Source organism: Rhinolophus sinicus, linkage group LG02 (genome assembly GCF_036562045.2).
Source record: "Rhinolophus sinicus isolate RSC01 linkage group LG02, ASM3656204v1, whole genome shotgun sequence".
NCBI lineage: Eukaryota > Metazoa > Chordata > Mammalia > Chiroptera > Rhinolophidae > Rhinolophus > Rhinolophus sinicus.
The window spans coordinates 128,921,980-128,938,703 of NC_133752.1; the positions used below are offsets into that span (position 1 = coordinate 128,921,980).

General features: G+C 35.3%; 1 protein-coding gene across 8 annotated transcripts in view; it reads right to left on the minus strand.

The window, feature by feature from the left end:
• Positions 1-16,724, minus strand: part of NAV3 (neuron navigator 3) — a 773,547-nt gene that overhangs the window by 184,946 nt on the left and 571,877 nt on the right. For 7 of the 8 annotated variants that reach the window (XM_074325380.1, XM_019753173.2, XM_019753171.2 and 4 more), the window contains 2 exons: positions 10,444-10,512; positions 7,143-7,282 (listed from right to left, as the gene is read on the minus strand). In XM_074325380.1, the coding sequence (XP_074181481.1) occupies positions 7,143-7,282; positions 10,444-10,512 (209 nt within the window). The remainder of the gene's footprint in view (positions 1-7,142; positions 7,283-10,443; positions 10,513-16,724) is intronic. The other variant, XM_074325379.1, reaches the window with a different exon arrangement.

Genomic DNA, 16,724 nt, shown 5'->3' on the forward strand with positions numbered 1-16,724 from the left:
ACACTGATAACAAAAGTTATTTGTGCGATTTCTTATTCTACAATGAAAATAATATAACAATGACTACAGATGGAATAATGCCAACTCGTATTTTATTGGAGGTTCTTTAACTGCATTATTTCACATCAGCGTTCACAACAGCCCAATGAGGGGGGCAGGGCTCCTATGTTTCACTCCCATTTATGGAAACGAGAGCCTTGAGCGCCTAAAGGATTCCTGCACTGGCACCTAGCTAGTGAGGAGTAGTGTGGGGGAGCCAGGGTTTGATCTCACATTGTGTGACTCTGGAGCCCAAGCTCTATTATTGTCATGGAATGAATGACATTTTAACTCTAACACTGTGGTTCTTAACCCTAACTATGCATGAAAGTCACCTGGGATCCTGCTGAATACCCATCACACTGTGATGCAGCAGAAATGCCACAGGCCCCGAGACTCTGCATTGCTAACAAGCTTCCAGAGGATACTGATGCTGCTGGTCACACACCGTGTTTTGAGGAGCAAAGGTTTAATAGACTCCAAAATCAAGGCAATGGCTGACAATATCAGTGTTAAAGTGTTGTTTCGTATGAAGTGTTGTACCCAAATTGGTTAAATTTGTTAAATGTTCCATAGCTGTGCAGTATCAACATTCCGCATTCTTTGAACGTTCAGAACGTTGGCCAGTTCCGCATTCACCAGGATGTTTGGCAATTTGTGGGGAGGGATCACAGAAAACCAAAGACGCCCATCAGGTTCACCTAATGTCCTTTGTTTCATCATTTTAGCCACATATTTAGCATGTCTCTTCCATGGACGTGCAACTAGGTTAAGAAGTCAGGGGACTCCTACTGTGTGCCCGGGAGCTTTGCTGGGGATGAGAGAAGAGGGTAGAAAAGAAGCAGTCAGGATGCTTTTTCACATGCTGACATTAGCCAGGTAAGACTGTTATCAGAGCTCAAGTACAGAAGAGGCATTTCAACATCACTATGCTGGAAAATGAGACAAGAGGGACTACAAATTATAACATCCACAGCCAACCCACTGGCATGGTCACAGCAAAAACGGTAAAATCGTTCTCAGACGAGCACACACATAAGACACTTCTCTAAGCTCAACTCGAAATGTGTCCCCAGCCTGTCTCTCTATAGCAGCAATGAGGTACTCCAGGTTTCATTAAGAGGGCAAATCACAGGTCGCTGTGCATCAGGAGGGCACTGGAATAAAGAGTCTATGAATTCCTTACAATAAAGGTTTCACAACCACCCCAGCTGAAATGACACCTACAGAGTGGGTGTCACTACCCATTCTAGTCACTGTGCCATTGATATATTCAATATTAGGTAGCCTCATCACACTGGTATATTTCTGAATGTTGGTAATTCAGCTTCGGACTATGCATGAGTCCTTATCTGGGTATGGGGAAAAGGACAGATACCTAATGCACATATTTAAAGGGATTCCTGCAATGGATTTGTAGCTTGCATTTGCAGGCCTATTTCTACCTACAGCCCTGCTTCTTTTCTCTGGCCTCCAAAGAAAAATTTTCTTCCATACTCTCTCCTTGCCTTCCCCTCCTTCTTCCACTATCATATTCACCACCACCAATTCCACTACAATCAAATAATACAATTTATCAACCGACTGCTTTTCCCAAGTACTTTGATACATGGTATCACGTTTCAGTCTCTTCATACACAGCGTCTCATTTAAACCCATACTAATCTGCAGTCTACTTACCATTTCTCTTGTTATAAATAAGAAAACTAAAGCTTAGAAAGAGAAAGTAACATGTTTCAATCCATACATATAGTAAAACTTAGAAAATACAAAAGTCAAAATTGGAACTTGGATTTATTGGACTCCAAAACTTGGAGGCTTTTGACTCTCTTCTTTTCCTATGTTTGCCACACACCCAGAAATTCTGCTGTGATGGCTCTCCATCCAGAAAGCCACACGTCTGTCACAACAGTGAAGTTAATTGGGTAACTCATTTACTTCTTCCTCAGTTTGTATATAAATGAGGAGAACATCATACAAGACACTCTCTACTCAGTAAAATATATACTCTCTCCTTGGGTATCCTGCTTGCACCATCCTTCGGAATTGATGTAAGAATAGATTTTAACTCATGCTTAGAAAACATCTAAATTCACAGACTTAATTTTTAATGATCTCATCTTTCCAAAACACAACAAAAACAAAAATAAATAAATAACATTGATGACATGGGAAAAAATGCTAATTAGTTCTAAAATTAACAGACGGAGGTAAATGTGGCAGTCACAACAGGCATATGGGAAGTTTGGATGAGGAGATTTCTCTTGGAACTTCAGCTATCTTTAGAGCCTAGTGCCATGTTGCCAACAGTGTAATTAGCCTGAGAAAGGACACAGGGAACACACTCAGCCTATTTATCTCTTCTTCCTCACTGAATAGTACGTTGCAGATGGAAGGCAAACCAGCTTTCCACGCCAAAGGTCATAACACAGTAACAATACACCAAGTTACAACAACATGGATGGCAAGAGAAGGATTCTTTTTTAAAGTATTCACTGTGGAGCAGGCATTGTACTCAGTGTTATACATGTTTCCTGCTAATTGCAGGACAACTTCAGTATCACAGAACATTATGGAAGGGAGAAAATGATTAATCAATATAGGTATGGCAAATAGTGGGTTAAATAATTAATTTAGACTCTCATTTAAGAATAACACACCAAAATACCTTTGAACATTAAAAAAAAGCAGCATTCAAATCCAAGTATGTATTATTACCCACTGTCCCCTTGTCTGCCTCACCACACTCTCCTCCATAAATGACTCCTTGCGCCGTGTGTCAACCATCAATATTATGATGACTCAACAGAAACATGGAATGGTGTTACAGGGATCCTAGAGGCCTTGTCCATTCTGCACATGCTTGCTTTCTACCGCTTGCAATGTTACAGTGCCACTTTGTACAGTATTGTGAAATGTAGGGATGTTTCCACTCATCAGCCAGTTTGGGAAAAAAGTATGTAATTTCTGTACAGCAAGTATAATATGTATACACCTCTCTATATAAGCATTTATACATAAATAAACAATATATACTCCCAAGTCTATTTATTTAATCATATCACCTGATATATACACCTAATTATCTTAACTCATGCATATCCCCAAGATTAGCCTGAAATATTCACGTTAACATTATATTCCAGGCTTATATAAGTATTAAGGAAATAAAACAAAAAGTCATGGCAGAATGCATAACCAAATCTCCAGGAACGGAATATAATAAGTAAAACATATTTGCATTGCTTTGAAAATAAAATAAAAACAGTTCAGTTCATTACTCTTACAGTAATTTAAAAAGCAGTGAAACACTGAAGAACTAGATATCTATGTTTTAGCAGTCAAAATTCCATGACTAATGCAACATTCACATTAAACCTTATAGCTCTGAAATGTTCAACTGCAAATGTTGCTCAATTCTCAATATCAATCCTACTAGGTCTATGGTGAGTGTCAATGAAAGTAAAACACTTCCACACTAGAAAGTACTTCATTAGGATCCAGAAGAACAGAAAGGATATCTCCTCTTCAGTAGATGTACAGATACAATGCACGGATCACACGGGAGAAACAATACAAAGATGGTAACACGCCCTCTGGTACTATCTCTTAGCAACATGGAAAAACAACTCTCTGCTAACAAACTGTCAAGTAATACATGTTTACAGATCATCATTTAGAAACAAAATTCCAAACAAAGCCTGGAATATTTACATTCCTAATAATTCTAACCTGTTTAGCGTTTTTCATACTTATTACCCAGATTTTATAAAACAAGAATGATTTCTTATAATAATTTGCATTAGGCATATAAACTGTATGTCCAAATGAATCAGGGCATCATTTTCACAAGATCCTGATTTCCAGTGAACAGGTATTCAAGTACCCTAGAGTACTCTCATTGGGTGCGTGGCTAAATTGATAAATGCTGTTGTTAGAACATATTATTCATTGTTAGTTTCTGAATGGCAGGTCCCCAAGAGAAGAAACTTGGATTCTCAAAAGAAATGCTTATCTACATACAATGCTATCTGCATTTCACCACATGTTCTGAGAAATTTGTTCTCACATTCCATTATGACAAAATGGCGGGATGGCATTGCTTCCTATTAATACAACATTTCTAGTGCAGCCTTTTCTGAAAGTGATACTCTATGGCCATATTCACTGATATTTTAATTCACTGGATGAAATGGTGAAAAGAGCATACTGTTTTTTTTAAAATTGCATTATTATTAAAATAATATTAGATGTATATTTTGAATTGTAGTTTGTGATTCTCTATGATTTCCTTTCATTAGATGTCACACAACTTGCATATAAGCTATTTTACAATCCAATACATGTGAAAAGCTACTGTGCCTTCAACAGTATGTTTCTTAACAGGGAAATGAAATTGCTTTAATTGTGAATAAACCTTTACTATCTTTTACAAATTCTAGAGATTCTTCAATTGAGTCATATAACTCCTCAAATAAGACTTGTTAAAGAAGGTAAAAAGTATATTTCTACTTAAAGCATTCAGGGAGTACATTACAGATAATCTGGCTAACCCTTCAAGTAAAATATCTCAATTCATTAATTTTAAAGGTAACAATTTCTAATAACTAAAAAGGAACAGCGATTAGAATTTGAATTCTCAAGTAAGTACTTTCTGAATTCTGTCATTATGATACTGTAACCTTTGAAAATTCTTGTTTAATTTTCACCATTCTTAGTCACACTCAGGATATGTATACCAACTAGTTTTGACAGAGATCAACTTGTCAGCAGATTAGAATCTTATGTTTTTATTAAGTTATGCTACCACTACAAATCTCCATGGCAAAAAGTTTAAATAAAACCTTCTTACCAAAAGAGATATACCACTGGAATATTCTAAATAATAAATTATAAATTATTTCATATGTCATGTTTATTATTGCTTTGTTTCCTTTCATAATTTAAGATAATGTTTTGGAAATACACAATATCATGGCACAGTGATTAATTTAGAAACATTGATATTAGATGTATTGACATAATTTGTAATTCTATGTTAATAAAAAATGCCATGCAGCATGTCAAATAAATTCCAGGTGGCTGTACTATATCTTATGATACAATTTATGCTTATGGTATGGGTAGTTTTCAGACATTTAATGTCTACGTTTGAGATATTATAAGTACTTGTGAACGTGAGATCACACACATTATTATTACTATTATTGGATTTTTAATTAGCTGGAATTAAAAGTAATAGCTAACTCAGTATGAAAACTCTTACCCTTTGCTGTAGATTTGGACCTAAGCAAATCTGCTTTCTATGGTCAAAAAACACACACACACAAAAAAAAACCCTCAAAATGTATGTCATCTGTCTCCATCTTGTGGTTATTTTAAATATTGCTACTGTCTAATTTTGTACTACTTCCTAAACCTACATAAGAGACAATGGATATGAAAAAATATGAATGTTTGCCTACCTTTGGATTTTTACTTTTAAACAGTAGAAACTAACAAAAAACACTATTTCACATGACAGAAAAATTCAGATTCATCACATATCAAAGTGTTAGGTCATCTAAAGCATTTCTAGGTCTCTGTCAATGTTCGTAATTTCTTGCAAAAACATTATATAACTGTAGTATCATGTAGGTAAGCTGAGTATTTGAATATTCTGTTCAATACACTTCTATGTCTAAACATGTTTAGTTTCCCTTCGAATTTCATAGCACATACATATGACACTTTCCAGGAAAATCACAAAACGAGGGAAAATGTTTTTCTGATGAGGAATTGTTGTCTCCTTTCTCCCCAGAAAAAGTAAAAGTCTTTAGTAATACTTTTTAGGTTCTTATATCATAGGTTTTATTCTATATTTTAAAGACAAACTCCTAACTTACAAATACACATTATTTTTTTCTTTTACCATTCAGCTCAAGAACTGGAGAGATTTATGGGATCAAGACACACTGCTTTGCTTTCAGAGATTTAGGGTCTGTGCAATTTTGTTTTAATGGGTGGGACATTTTCACAAAAGTGTCTAATTCATGGATTACCCCTGTCAACTCATGTCTGTGTGAGATAAAGTTGTCTAATCAGACAGTCTACAGGAAACAATTTGAAACGATCTAAGCTGAGCAAAAGAGTTCCTACCTGATTGAATTAGTCAAACCAAATTTGCCAGCTGTTCTACTAACTAAGCATATTTGGCACTTTTGGATTATATGTATCATTAGAGCTAGAGATAAATATTGTGAAGAGAAGTGAAAATTCTACTGATTTGAAAATGCTACCTCAAAATCCAGCAGAATGCCCCAATCCCTCACACAGGCACACTGCTTACGACAGTGTAGGTTCTTGCTTCACTTGTGTTTTAGATATAAACTGCATACTCTCTCACCTGTACTCACGATCCACAGCGACATGCATCAAGCCAGCGTCTCTTTAATTGCATATTTTGCACATTACAGAGAGCTCTGCACCATACGGTTTATATATAATCTGACTTTAACACAGACTCCTACTATGCGTTCTTTCTTCCTGATAACTTTGAGTTTTAATATTTCCATTGTGCACTCTTTCAGTAAAATAAAATAAAGACGGATAATATGTCTCCTTAGGAAAAACTGAGGTTATCACATTTCTGTGTCCTGTTGCTTACAAAGATTAAATACGCATCATGTTTATGTGTCCAATTTTGATGCTCCAACTTAACTGCCCAAAACACTATGGTACTTAAGTTAACAAAAGCTAACGATTCAAATAAATTCAATATAGATTTATGATTTCAGGAGAAGTGTTCATAAAAATACAAGAACAAAAGGAAAAGCTATGTATATGCATCTAAGAGAAACTATTTTGAGAAACAGATTTTACACTGTATGTAATTAATAACTTTAAAATAAACGAGTCTGTTTCCTTAAGATGTTCTTTAGATAAGAAAAGCCTTGAAGAAAGCTGGAATCCAGGAGAGAGCACTTAGAAAACACAGGAAACTCCACTGATAACATGTCCATTCCAAAAGCTGTAACGCTGCTCAAACATTAGATATAGCATGTCATTTATGATACACATCTATTAGACTTAATGACATAATGACGTAACAGGCTAACACTTACCTTTTTCATTGCCATTTGCATAAGTTGGAGGCTTGTTTTTGTCAATGCTGTTAAAGCTCTGACTTCTCCTATTTAAATTAGAGGCTCCCTGGACCTTGCTGCTGCTGCCTGCAGCTGGCACCCTAGAGGGACCTGGAAGCCTGAAATAGTATAAGAAAAATTACATCATTATTGTACATTATGAAAATATGGGGAGCAGGAGGTTCTCAGAAGAAAAGAGTTAATTGGAAAATCACAATATATGATGTTCTAAAATCTATTTAGCAGAAAGTGTTGATTTAAGTGACAAATAAATAAATATAAGGTTTGAGACTCTTCAGAAAAACATTGTTTCACTTTTCAATAAACACGGCTCCAAAGAATACTAATAATATAGAGTAATTAGAAATAAAGTCACCTTTAACTGAAAAAAGTCATACTTACCACACGCCTGATGAATAAAACTTTGATTTAAAAGTACTGTAACAATTATATGAAAAGAAAGGAAATAATAACATTTGACTTTATTATGTTCTTAGGGCACTAATCAGCTATCTGCATTTATTGTTAAGTTGTTCTTTTCAATGTATGGGACATTTGTTTTTATCTTAGCCAGCTGTATCCTAAATGAACGTGTACATTAATAACAAGCAGAATAAAGTTAGTGAACAAATTGCAAACACTACTTAGTGACTAGCTAAGCTAGTTAGCTACTCTAAGCCATGTAGTGGAGACCAAGGTCATGAGTTAATTCATATGTGACCGACCTGCCTCACATAAAAACTTTCATTCTCTTGCCAAAAGGAAGCACCTAGGCTTCAGCTGGTTACCTCACAAGTGTGGCCAACTGATCACAGAAGTGACATGACAAGAAAGGATGCAGGTCTCGGAAGAAGAAACTCTGTTAGCAGAATGATGATTTAAAATACACCTATGATGATAACAGCTTCAGCTATTCTTTGTGTATGAAGGACAGGACATGAGAAAATATAATGTAGACTACCTTTAAATTAGGGGGTTTCACAGGAAGTTATAATCCCCAGTTATTTTATTTGGACTATAGATCATTTATTTCACTGTTTAAATAGTTTCTATATTAAAAATTTAAGTATCAATTATTTCATGAATTGTGCCTCAAATGTGCAATTACTATATTTTATTTCATACTGCTAACATAGATTGCATATGTATAATTAACTCAATGCACATAAAGTAAAAAATAGAGATTAGGAACTGATATTGGCTCGCTAGGACATAGTTGAAGCACATGATATTACAGGTTGCCAGCCACTTTGCTAGCATTTGCTGCCACCATCTGAGTGCCACTGTGTATTGCTCTGATCATTTCTATTTTCAAAGAAAAGCAACTCAAAATAATCCAGAACTTATAAAACATGCCTGAATTTTTATTGTTCCCTTTTACAAAATCTCTAAAATAAAAGAATGTTTATATCTGTTATATTGGTGCCTCAAATATCACAATTTCACAATCCATTGTGACAATATTCACATTCAAACTCAATTTATAATATTACTTGATACATTATTGCTATAAGTTATTAGGACAGAGAATGCTTAAATAACATAAATGCTTTTTAAAGAGTCAGAGGAACTGTGGGATGGAATGAACATCAGGGAAGCACAAATGCCAGCTTAAAAACAGAAGTGTTGATTTCTTGGAATAGATAATAGTTTCAAAATGTTGGCTGTATTTTGGAGTTTCAATACATATGGCTAATAAAACGCCCTGTCAGCTATTTTGCTAATTAGAGATTGTGTCATACACAAGCTTAGAATCTTTGCCAAAGGATTCCGACCTTTAGCTTTTGTTCAAATGGACCTACAGGTGTTGTAAGAAAAGTACAAGGACCACAGACACCAGAAATTTTAAGGAGCAGTAATTGCACTCTTCAGAAAAAACTCAACTAATTAATTTGGCCAATTGTCCCGATCATAATAATTCTGAGAACTATTCCTATAGACACAGTCATAGATTAAGAAAGTTCGTTCTAAACCCACATGCATAAACAAATTTTGTCACAAAACTTGCCCTGCTTGCAATAAAAACTGACCTCTTTCTAGAAAGCAATTAAAATGCATTTTAATCGTTGCTGTGACCCATGAAGCCAAGTGATCTTTAGTTCTCAGAAGAACAAATTAAAACAAATTTAAAAATCCATTTGCTCTTCTCATTACCCTAATTTGACAGGCAGCCAGAGCTCCAGATCATTCATCAAAGTAATAAAAAGAGAAATGAGAATAAGGAAAAAAAAAAAAAAGAACAGAGAGATAGTCTATTAAATCAAAGTACTTAAAATACATTTTACATTCATAAGTCATAGAAGTGGTAATAAAAAATGCTTACTGTACATGTGTACATGGCAGGTCACCGTTCTCTGCACATCCTAATTTATAACATATCTCCTACATTTTAATTAAATATCCTTTTGTCTCTCCAGAATCGTTTTAATTACCAATATAACTTAGAAAACTAAGGCAAGGGGAAAATCACATACCTCAAGTCACGGCATCACAAGCAGTCCTTGCAGCCAAACACTGTATAATACGATTATTAGAGCAGTGACTAGCGCACCACCACGGAGTCACTTCCTCATTGAGTGAAAGGGCGGATATAATCACATACTAATCAGGGATGCAAAACACACTTGCTGTGGCTTCCCTCAGCTGTTCCATGCTACCTATCACCATTCCTTCAGCAACTTAACATTGAAAAGAAAATCACTTTCAACACGCTTTTAGATACCAATATTTCCCAACAGTACATAACATACTGTCATTTATTTGAACAGACTATCTTTAAAATACATGTTATAAATTAGCAAAAAATTAAACTATTAGATAAAAGAACAGAGCAGGCTGATCTGGTGCTAACTTCCCCACAAAAATCTGCCAATATTTCTTAATTCTGCTTCAAAATGTATAGTAATTAATACCTGCCCATATCAAAATGCGATTACAATTTTGGTGCATAACTTCCAGATTCTGTGACTTGGAAAGAATGGGGCCTTCGAAGAATTTTTTTTCCCCCCCATGACTTTCTCTAAGCCTACTACGTACTTCAGCCCAGTTACAGCGCTATGTATGACAAAACTAAAAGAGAAGAAGCCAAACCCCATTTTAACGACTTAACACAAACACGCTCGTCCCTGAGACGGCATAAGGATATCTTCTTGGAAAAATTCAGTCCTCTAACCTCTTCATCCAGAAGTAATTTTTGAAAAAATTTAGAATGATAGGACAAAATATCACTGGGCATTTACTTTATTATCTAACAAGCAATAAATTAGAGATATTAACTGACCTAGTAGGCTTTTTTTGACTGGTTGCAATTCCACTGTGATTAGACTGAGTTGCATATCTGGCTGCCAGACTGTATGAGGAGAAACAGAGAAATTGAATTAAAGAGATTCTTTGAACATGGAAAGAAAGCACAAAGTTACAAGAAAACTATGAGTTAATGAAATGCAATTGGAACATGTATAAACATGTATAAAGAATAAATTAATTAGAAAATTATGATAATGCAACATATATACCATGGCATTTGATTATGAACACATTATGAAATAATGCAGTGCACCCTTGTAATAAAGTATGTCATCACTGACTTTAAAATTAAGCCTGTGTGATGGTATTCATATTATCTTAAATAGTTTTATTTCATCTTATAAAATATTCGACCTTTGTAAATGAATATGAAAACTTCAAGAAAGCTAAAGCTTGACTTATGCAATAGAGAGATTGTCTTTCTCAAAAAGGTAAAACAAAAAAAAGAGTATTGAAATGAGTCATTATTTTCTTTAATAATCTGCTGATGTGCTGTTTAAACTAAATATTATTTTGAAAATTAAGTGATTAAAATATTTAGCTTCTAATAATTTCTTATTGATCTTTCACCCTAGTTAAAATATTTTGAGGAACTGAATAATACGAGATGATTTTCTGAAGAAAGATCGATGCAAAAATTGAGATTAAAGTGAAGTTAAATTCTTCAAAAACAAAGTGAATGAACAACTAGTGATGGCAATTTCTGGGCATTCTTGAATTATAATTCTTTGATTAACATCTTCGATCAAAAACACACAAGAAGGCAATGTTTAAAACAAGTTTTGAAAAGCAATGAATACTTTATAAGCGAAATGAAAATTTGTACTTTAAGTTAAATTGATTTCTGAATTACCTAAGGATTCTGAAACTGGTGTTTTGAAGGATATAGTGAGACCCAATAGACCTGAAACATGCTCACAACCCCTGGGATGGTCATGAGTTGACTGATGCCTGAGTGGAGAATCACTTCTCAGGTGAATGGTGATGATGCTACATGAACCCATTTGTTGTGCATGCACAGTTTCCAAGGCCTCCAAGGAAACAGAAACAACATGGGTGTGTTGGAATCAGGGTGGAAGGGCCACTTGAGGCCCTGCTGCAGTTGATACAGTTGCTTTGCTGCTGAGCAGAGGGCATTTTAGTCAAGGGGTGGATTTCTTAAGATGATGACATGTCTCCTACGTCAACACTTAACACTATTGAGCCAGTCTGTGATGGGAGCAGGCAGATTCTTAAAACCGCCTGGTTAGAAAGGAATAAATCTTCATATCTAGGGAGATTTTCAGGTTCACAGAGCACTTGTTTTTCACATTTGATATGAGCTGTGTTATTATCTGCATATAGTATTCCATTCTGCCTTCCAAGTACACTGGGCACTGAGTCAACTGGCTACAACTGGCCAAACAAATTACCTCAGTAAGAATAACAACAGAGAATAATTTAAAAATAAAAACCAAAGTGTCTCAATGAAATCTGATATGAATTTAAAATTTAAATTTAGAAACAAAAGCACCAGGATTGAAGAAAATTCTTTTGTGAATTTCTCAGCCCACTTTGTTAATCCAAAAGTAAGAGAACTACCTAAAGGTTCATTACTGTGTCTGATCCTGTAACTCTCCAAATTGAGCACAAATATTACCAGGAAATATGATAATAAAACAATGTACTTTCCTTCATGGAATTGAAGCTACCTCATTCATTTTTCCTCCATGATTTTAAGAAGTATCATAACGTCTAGTAGAGATGTGGAAAAACAACAACATTTAAGGGAGGTTAACTGACTTGGCCAAAATGAATTTGGTTTTATGGCCTGTACGTTTTCTAATTTATTACTAGAGAAAACTCAACTTGTTGCTTATATTTTTGTACCAAGTCCTAGTACTTGAATCTTTTGCAACTTGGCTTCTGCTCTGCTTCCCTTGCACTTGTGAAACTGTTACTTGAAGAACACAAGAGTTGTATTCATTCTCACCATGCTCTACCATCTTTGTATTTCACCATATTGTCCCCTCTGCCACGTTCCCTTTCTGTTTTACAGACCGTCACACCAAATAAGCTCACTTGATTTGCCACTGTCATTCTTGTCCATTTTCTCTTTCCTTCAATGGTCATTTTCCTTAATCCCTCTCTTAAAGACAATATTTTTCTTATGTCCTCTTTCCTCAAATACTTATATGAATTCTTTCACTTAGCAATTTGTTTCCTAAGATTTCAAGTAAAATGTACTAGAAACTAGGATTAATACGTATATGTGCATCATACCCCTTGCTATCAACTTCAACTGAGTAAAATTGTCCATTTCTATGACTTTCAAAATCAATATTTAACTCACCATTGTCCTCTTGTTACCACCCAACTCCTAATCAGATCCTTTAATTTCTTGATTTCTCTTCATTATCACTATTTTCTTTAGTACTATGGACTTTCTTTAGTTGATTCTTCCTTTTTTTCTTTTAATTATCAACTATGTTCAATCAATACCCTGTCATGCAGATTCCGCCTCCACAAATCCATCTGCATCTATGTCCTCGTACAATTTCCACATTTATCACACAAACTCAAGCTCTGAACACTTCCCACAACACCTCTATCTCCCTTTATTTTTCTTAGTTTATAATCTGGTTCTGCCTTCCTACACAGCAGAAAGGCATTTTTTCCCTACAGCACTTGTAATACCATTTCCCGAGTTTCAGATTTACAAATGGACCAGTAACAAAGCAGGTGAGTAAGCACAGTTAACGGAATTTATGAGTAAAACAGACACAGGAACATGTAGACACAGCTCTGAGGCAAGCAGGGTAGATAAATACAATCAGAACACCAGTAAACAGGGTTTCCAGACATCTGGATTGAAGATTGCATATATATATATTTTAATTTATTGGTGTTTTTTTTTAACAATTGTTAGTAAAATTACATAGATTTCAGGTGTACAATTCTGTATTACATCATCTATAAATCCCACTGTGTGTTCATCACCCAGAGTCAGTTCTCCTTCCATCACCATATATTTGATCCCCCTTACCCTCATCTCCCACCCCCCACCCCCTTACCCTTTGGTAACCACTAAACTATTGTCTGTGTCTATGACTTTCTGTTTCTCATTTGTTTGTCTTGTTCTTTTGTTGTTTTTGGTTTATATACCACATAGCAGTGAAATCACATGGTTCTCTGCTTTTTCTGCCTGACTTATTTCGCTCAGCATTACACTCTCAAGATCCATTCATGTTGTCACAAACGTTCCTGTGTCATCTTTTCTTAGCGCCGAATAGTATTCCATTGTGTATATATACCACAACTTCTTTATCCATTCATCTATCGAAGAACATTTTGGTTGCAGATTGCATATTTTTTAATCCTGAAATGTTATCAAGTGAGACTTTTTCCTGCTAATGAGTGGCAAAAATATCAGAAACAAAAGCACAGAAGAAATAAATATTCTGAGACCTACTGTGGGTTCTACTAAAGGAAGTATCAGCTCATCTATCTGATAAAGAGGAATATCACTGGAATGTTTTTTATTTCCTCTAACATGGACGGGAAGAAGAGGAGACTAGAGACAGCTAATTACAAAGAAAAAAAAGATGCAATTCATCTGGAGTTCAATACACAGAAGGTTCCAAACTGCCAGAACTTTCTAATCCAGCTTCCATGCAAATTCCCATGTGGAACTGTAATATCCATTAATTACAAGGAAAGAAAGCTTCTCAGAGTAAACATACTGAATTGCGATCACCCATTTTTACTAACCACTAGAGCCTCGCTACTCAAAGTGTTCTCCATAGACCAACAAAAGAGGCACCACCTGGGGCTTGTTAGAAATACTCCATCTCATGTCTCATCTCAGACCTATGAATCAGAATCTGCATTTGAACAGAATCCCCAGGTAATTCCTAGGCATAATAAAACTGAAGGAGCGGTACTGTACAGAATACCCACAAATGTACAAACTTGGAGGAAAACAAATAAACAAACAAACATGTAGTTTGAAAAGTCGAACAGCGTAATCAGCAGAGTCTAAATATCTCAAGACACGCTTCGTCTTGTACCGTATCCTGCTGCTGCTTTAGATACTGTTGACTCCTTTCTTCTAGAAATCCTCATCGCACTTACCTTTCTCAACGCAACCACTGCTGCTCCAGCTACTCCCCCTACTTCCCAAATACAAGTCCACTCACTATCCCCACCCCCCACATTTTGTATTATGACCATGAATATTTTCAAAATCACAATCCTAGACATCAACTAATTTATCCCACCATTCCGTTTATATCAGATCTATATTTTATACTCAAATCTCAATCCTAAACTCAGAGCCTCTTTTGTAAGTATCATGGAGATCCCTCCTGGATACTCCACCTGGATCTATCACCTACAGTTCTCCCAGATATTCCAGAAATGTTCACACCTTAACTCCTGTTCCTTCTTTCAAACCATCTTCTCTCTTTTTGACTTTGCCCTTTCAATTTAGTGCCAGCAACACTTTCTCCATGGAACAATATGGAGGTGTCTTAATCACTACCCACTTCTTTTTTATCTCTTTGTCATTGATTTCATGGACTCTAAGAATACCTCTTCACTAGTATCTTTATTATCAGTCTATTTTTATTTCCAGGGAAACCAAATCATTCTCCTCACAGACAACAGAATTAATTTCCCCAAGACAGAATTGTTGTCAATTTCTTTCTTTGAAACTGCTGTTGACTCCCCATTGTCTGCAGGGTAAATCCAAGCTCTGAGATCTGGTTTATAGAGTGCTCCAAGATGTCTCCTCGTCCCCTTTTACAGCTTCACCTCCTCTGCACATCCTCCACCCCACGTTCTCCACTGTCACCCATCTCTGCCCCTTGCCTGTGGCCTCTTCTCCCACAGGTCCATGGATTTTCTCATGAGGTTTCCTTCATCTGAAACCCCATTCCTTTTCTTCCCCACATTAGGAAATCTTACTTCTACTTTGAAATCTTGGCCAGACATCAACTAAGTTAAAGCATGTGTCAAGCCCAGAGTTAGCTTTGTCCTCCACTAGTGCATAGGTCTTTATTCTTCTCAAATTATCAAGTTAATATGGATACTTCTCAGGGTAAATGTCTGTCTCCTGAACCGATTGTATTGTTCAGTAGAACAGGAATTATATTATGTTCACTTTTTGCATTCTCAGTTCCTCTCATGGGTTTGGTATGTGTTTACTAACTAAATAATTGATGAATATTTACAGGGCAATATTATCAAAGAATGGTATATTACAGCACCATCATTTAAGATAGGGAAATTGTTTCAAGAATGGAATTATCAGAAGTATATTAAAGTAGGGAGCAGAAAGACACTCATCTTCATGTGTCCTTATTAAGCAACAGACACAGTTTACATTTATATTCTCATTATGCCTCACAATAGTCCCGCATAGGTGATACTCTGCTCCTGGATGAAAAAATATGAAACTGAAGCATTTAAATATTAAGTTATCTGTATAAGTTATACCACTTGTAAATAGCAGTACTAAAATCTGAACGTTGGTCCATTAGTTTCTATAATCTGTGCTCTGCTCTATTATCCCATATTGTCTTCTTGAAAATTGATTACAAATTGCAATATTTTAATACTTATTTTACTATTAACTCATTGCCCTGTGGATCTGTACATATCTCCAACACACTATAATGATAATTTTATACTTCATACAGAATATCATCTCTTACAGTCTCAAATAAATCTACTTTTAATCGATACTACTTTCAATAGATATTCAGATAGATAACATTAAATAATTTCATTCAACATGTCACTTACCTAAAAATCTGGAATAGGCAACAAAAAAATGTTAAAAGGGAAGGTAATTTTAGTATCTAGGCAGCTCTTCTCAAACAGCTTCCAAGTAAACACTATCTTTAAAACTTTCAAGCAGCATTTTAGTCAGGGCTAGTGAACATAGCATATCATTTATAACTTCCCTCTCCCATGCCCATTGCACACATGACCAATCAATCATAGGACTTTTTTCTGCTTAGTCCTATGGTAGCTGCAAAACCCTTGGCCAGCATTCAAGCAACACTTTAAAAAAAAACAAAAAAAAAACAAACAAACTAGAATAAGAGTGAAAATTTATTTGCATCTCTTTTCTAAGCTCTCATCAAAATATTGGTAGAAGATTTGAATGGTTCAGCACATAAGTTTTATAGAAGATTCTATTTCTGTTGTAGTTATTCTAGCAGTGAACTTCCATTCAGAAGTAGAAATTATATAATCTTATTCCTTAGT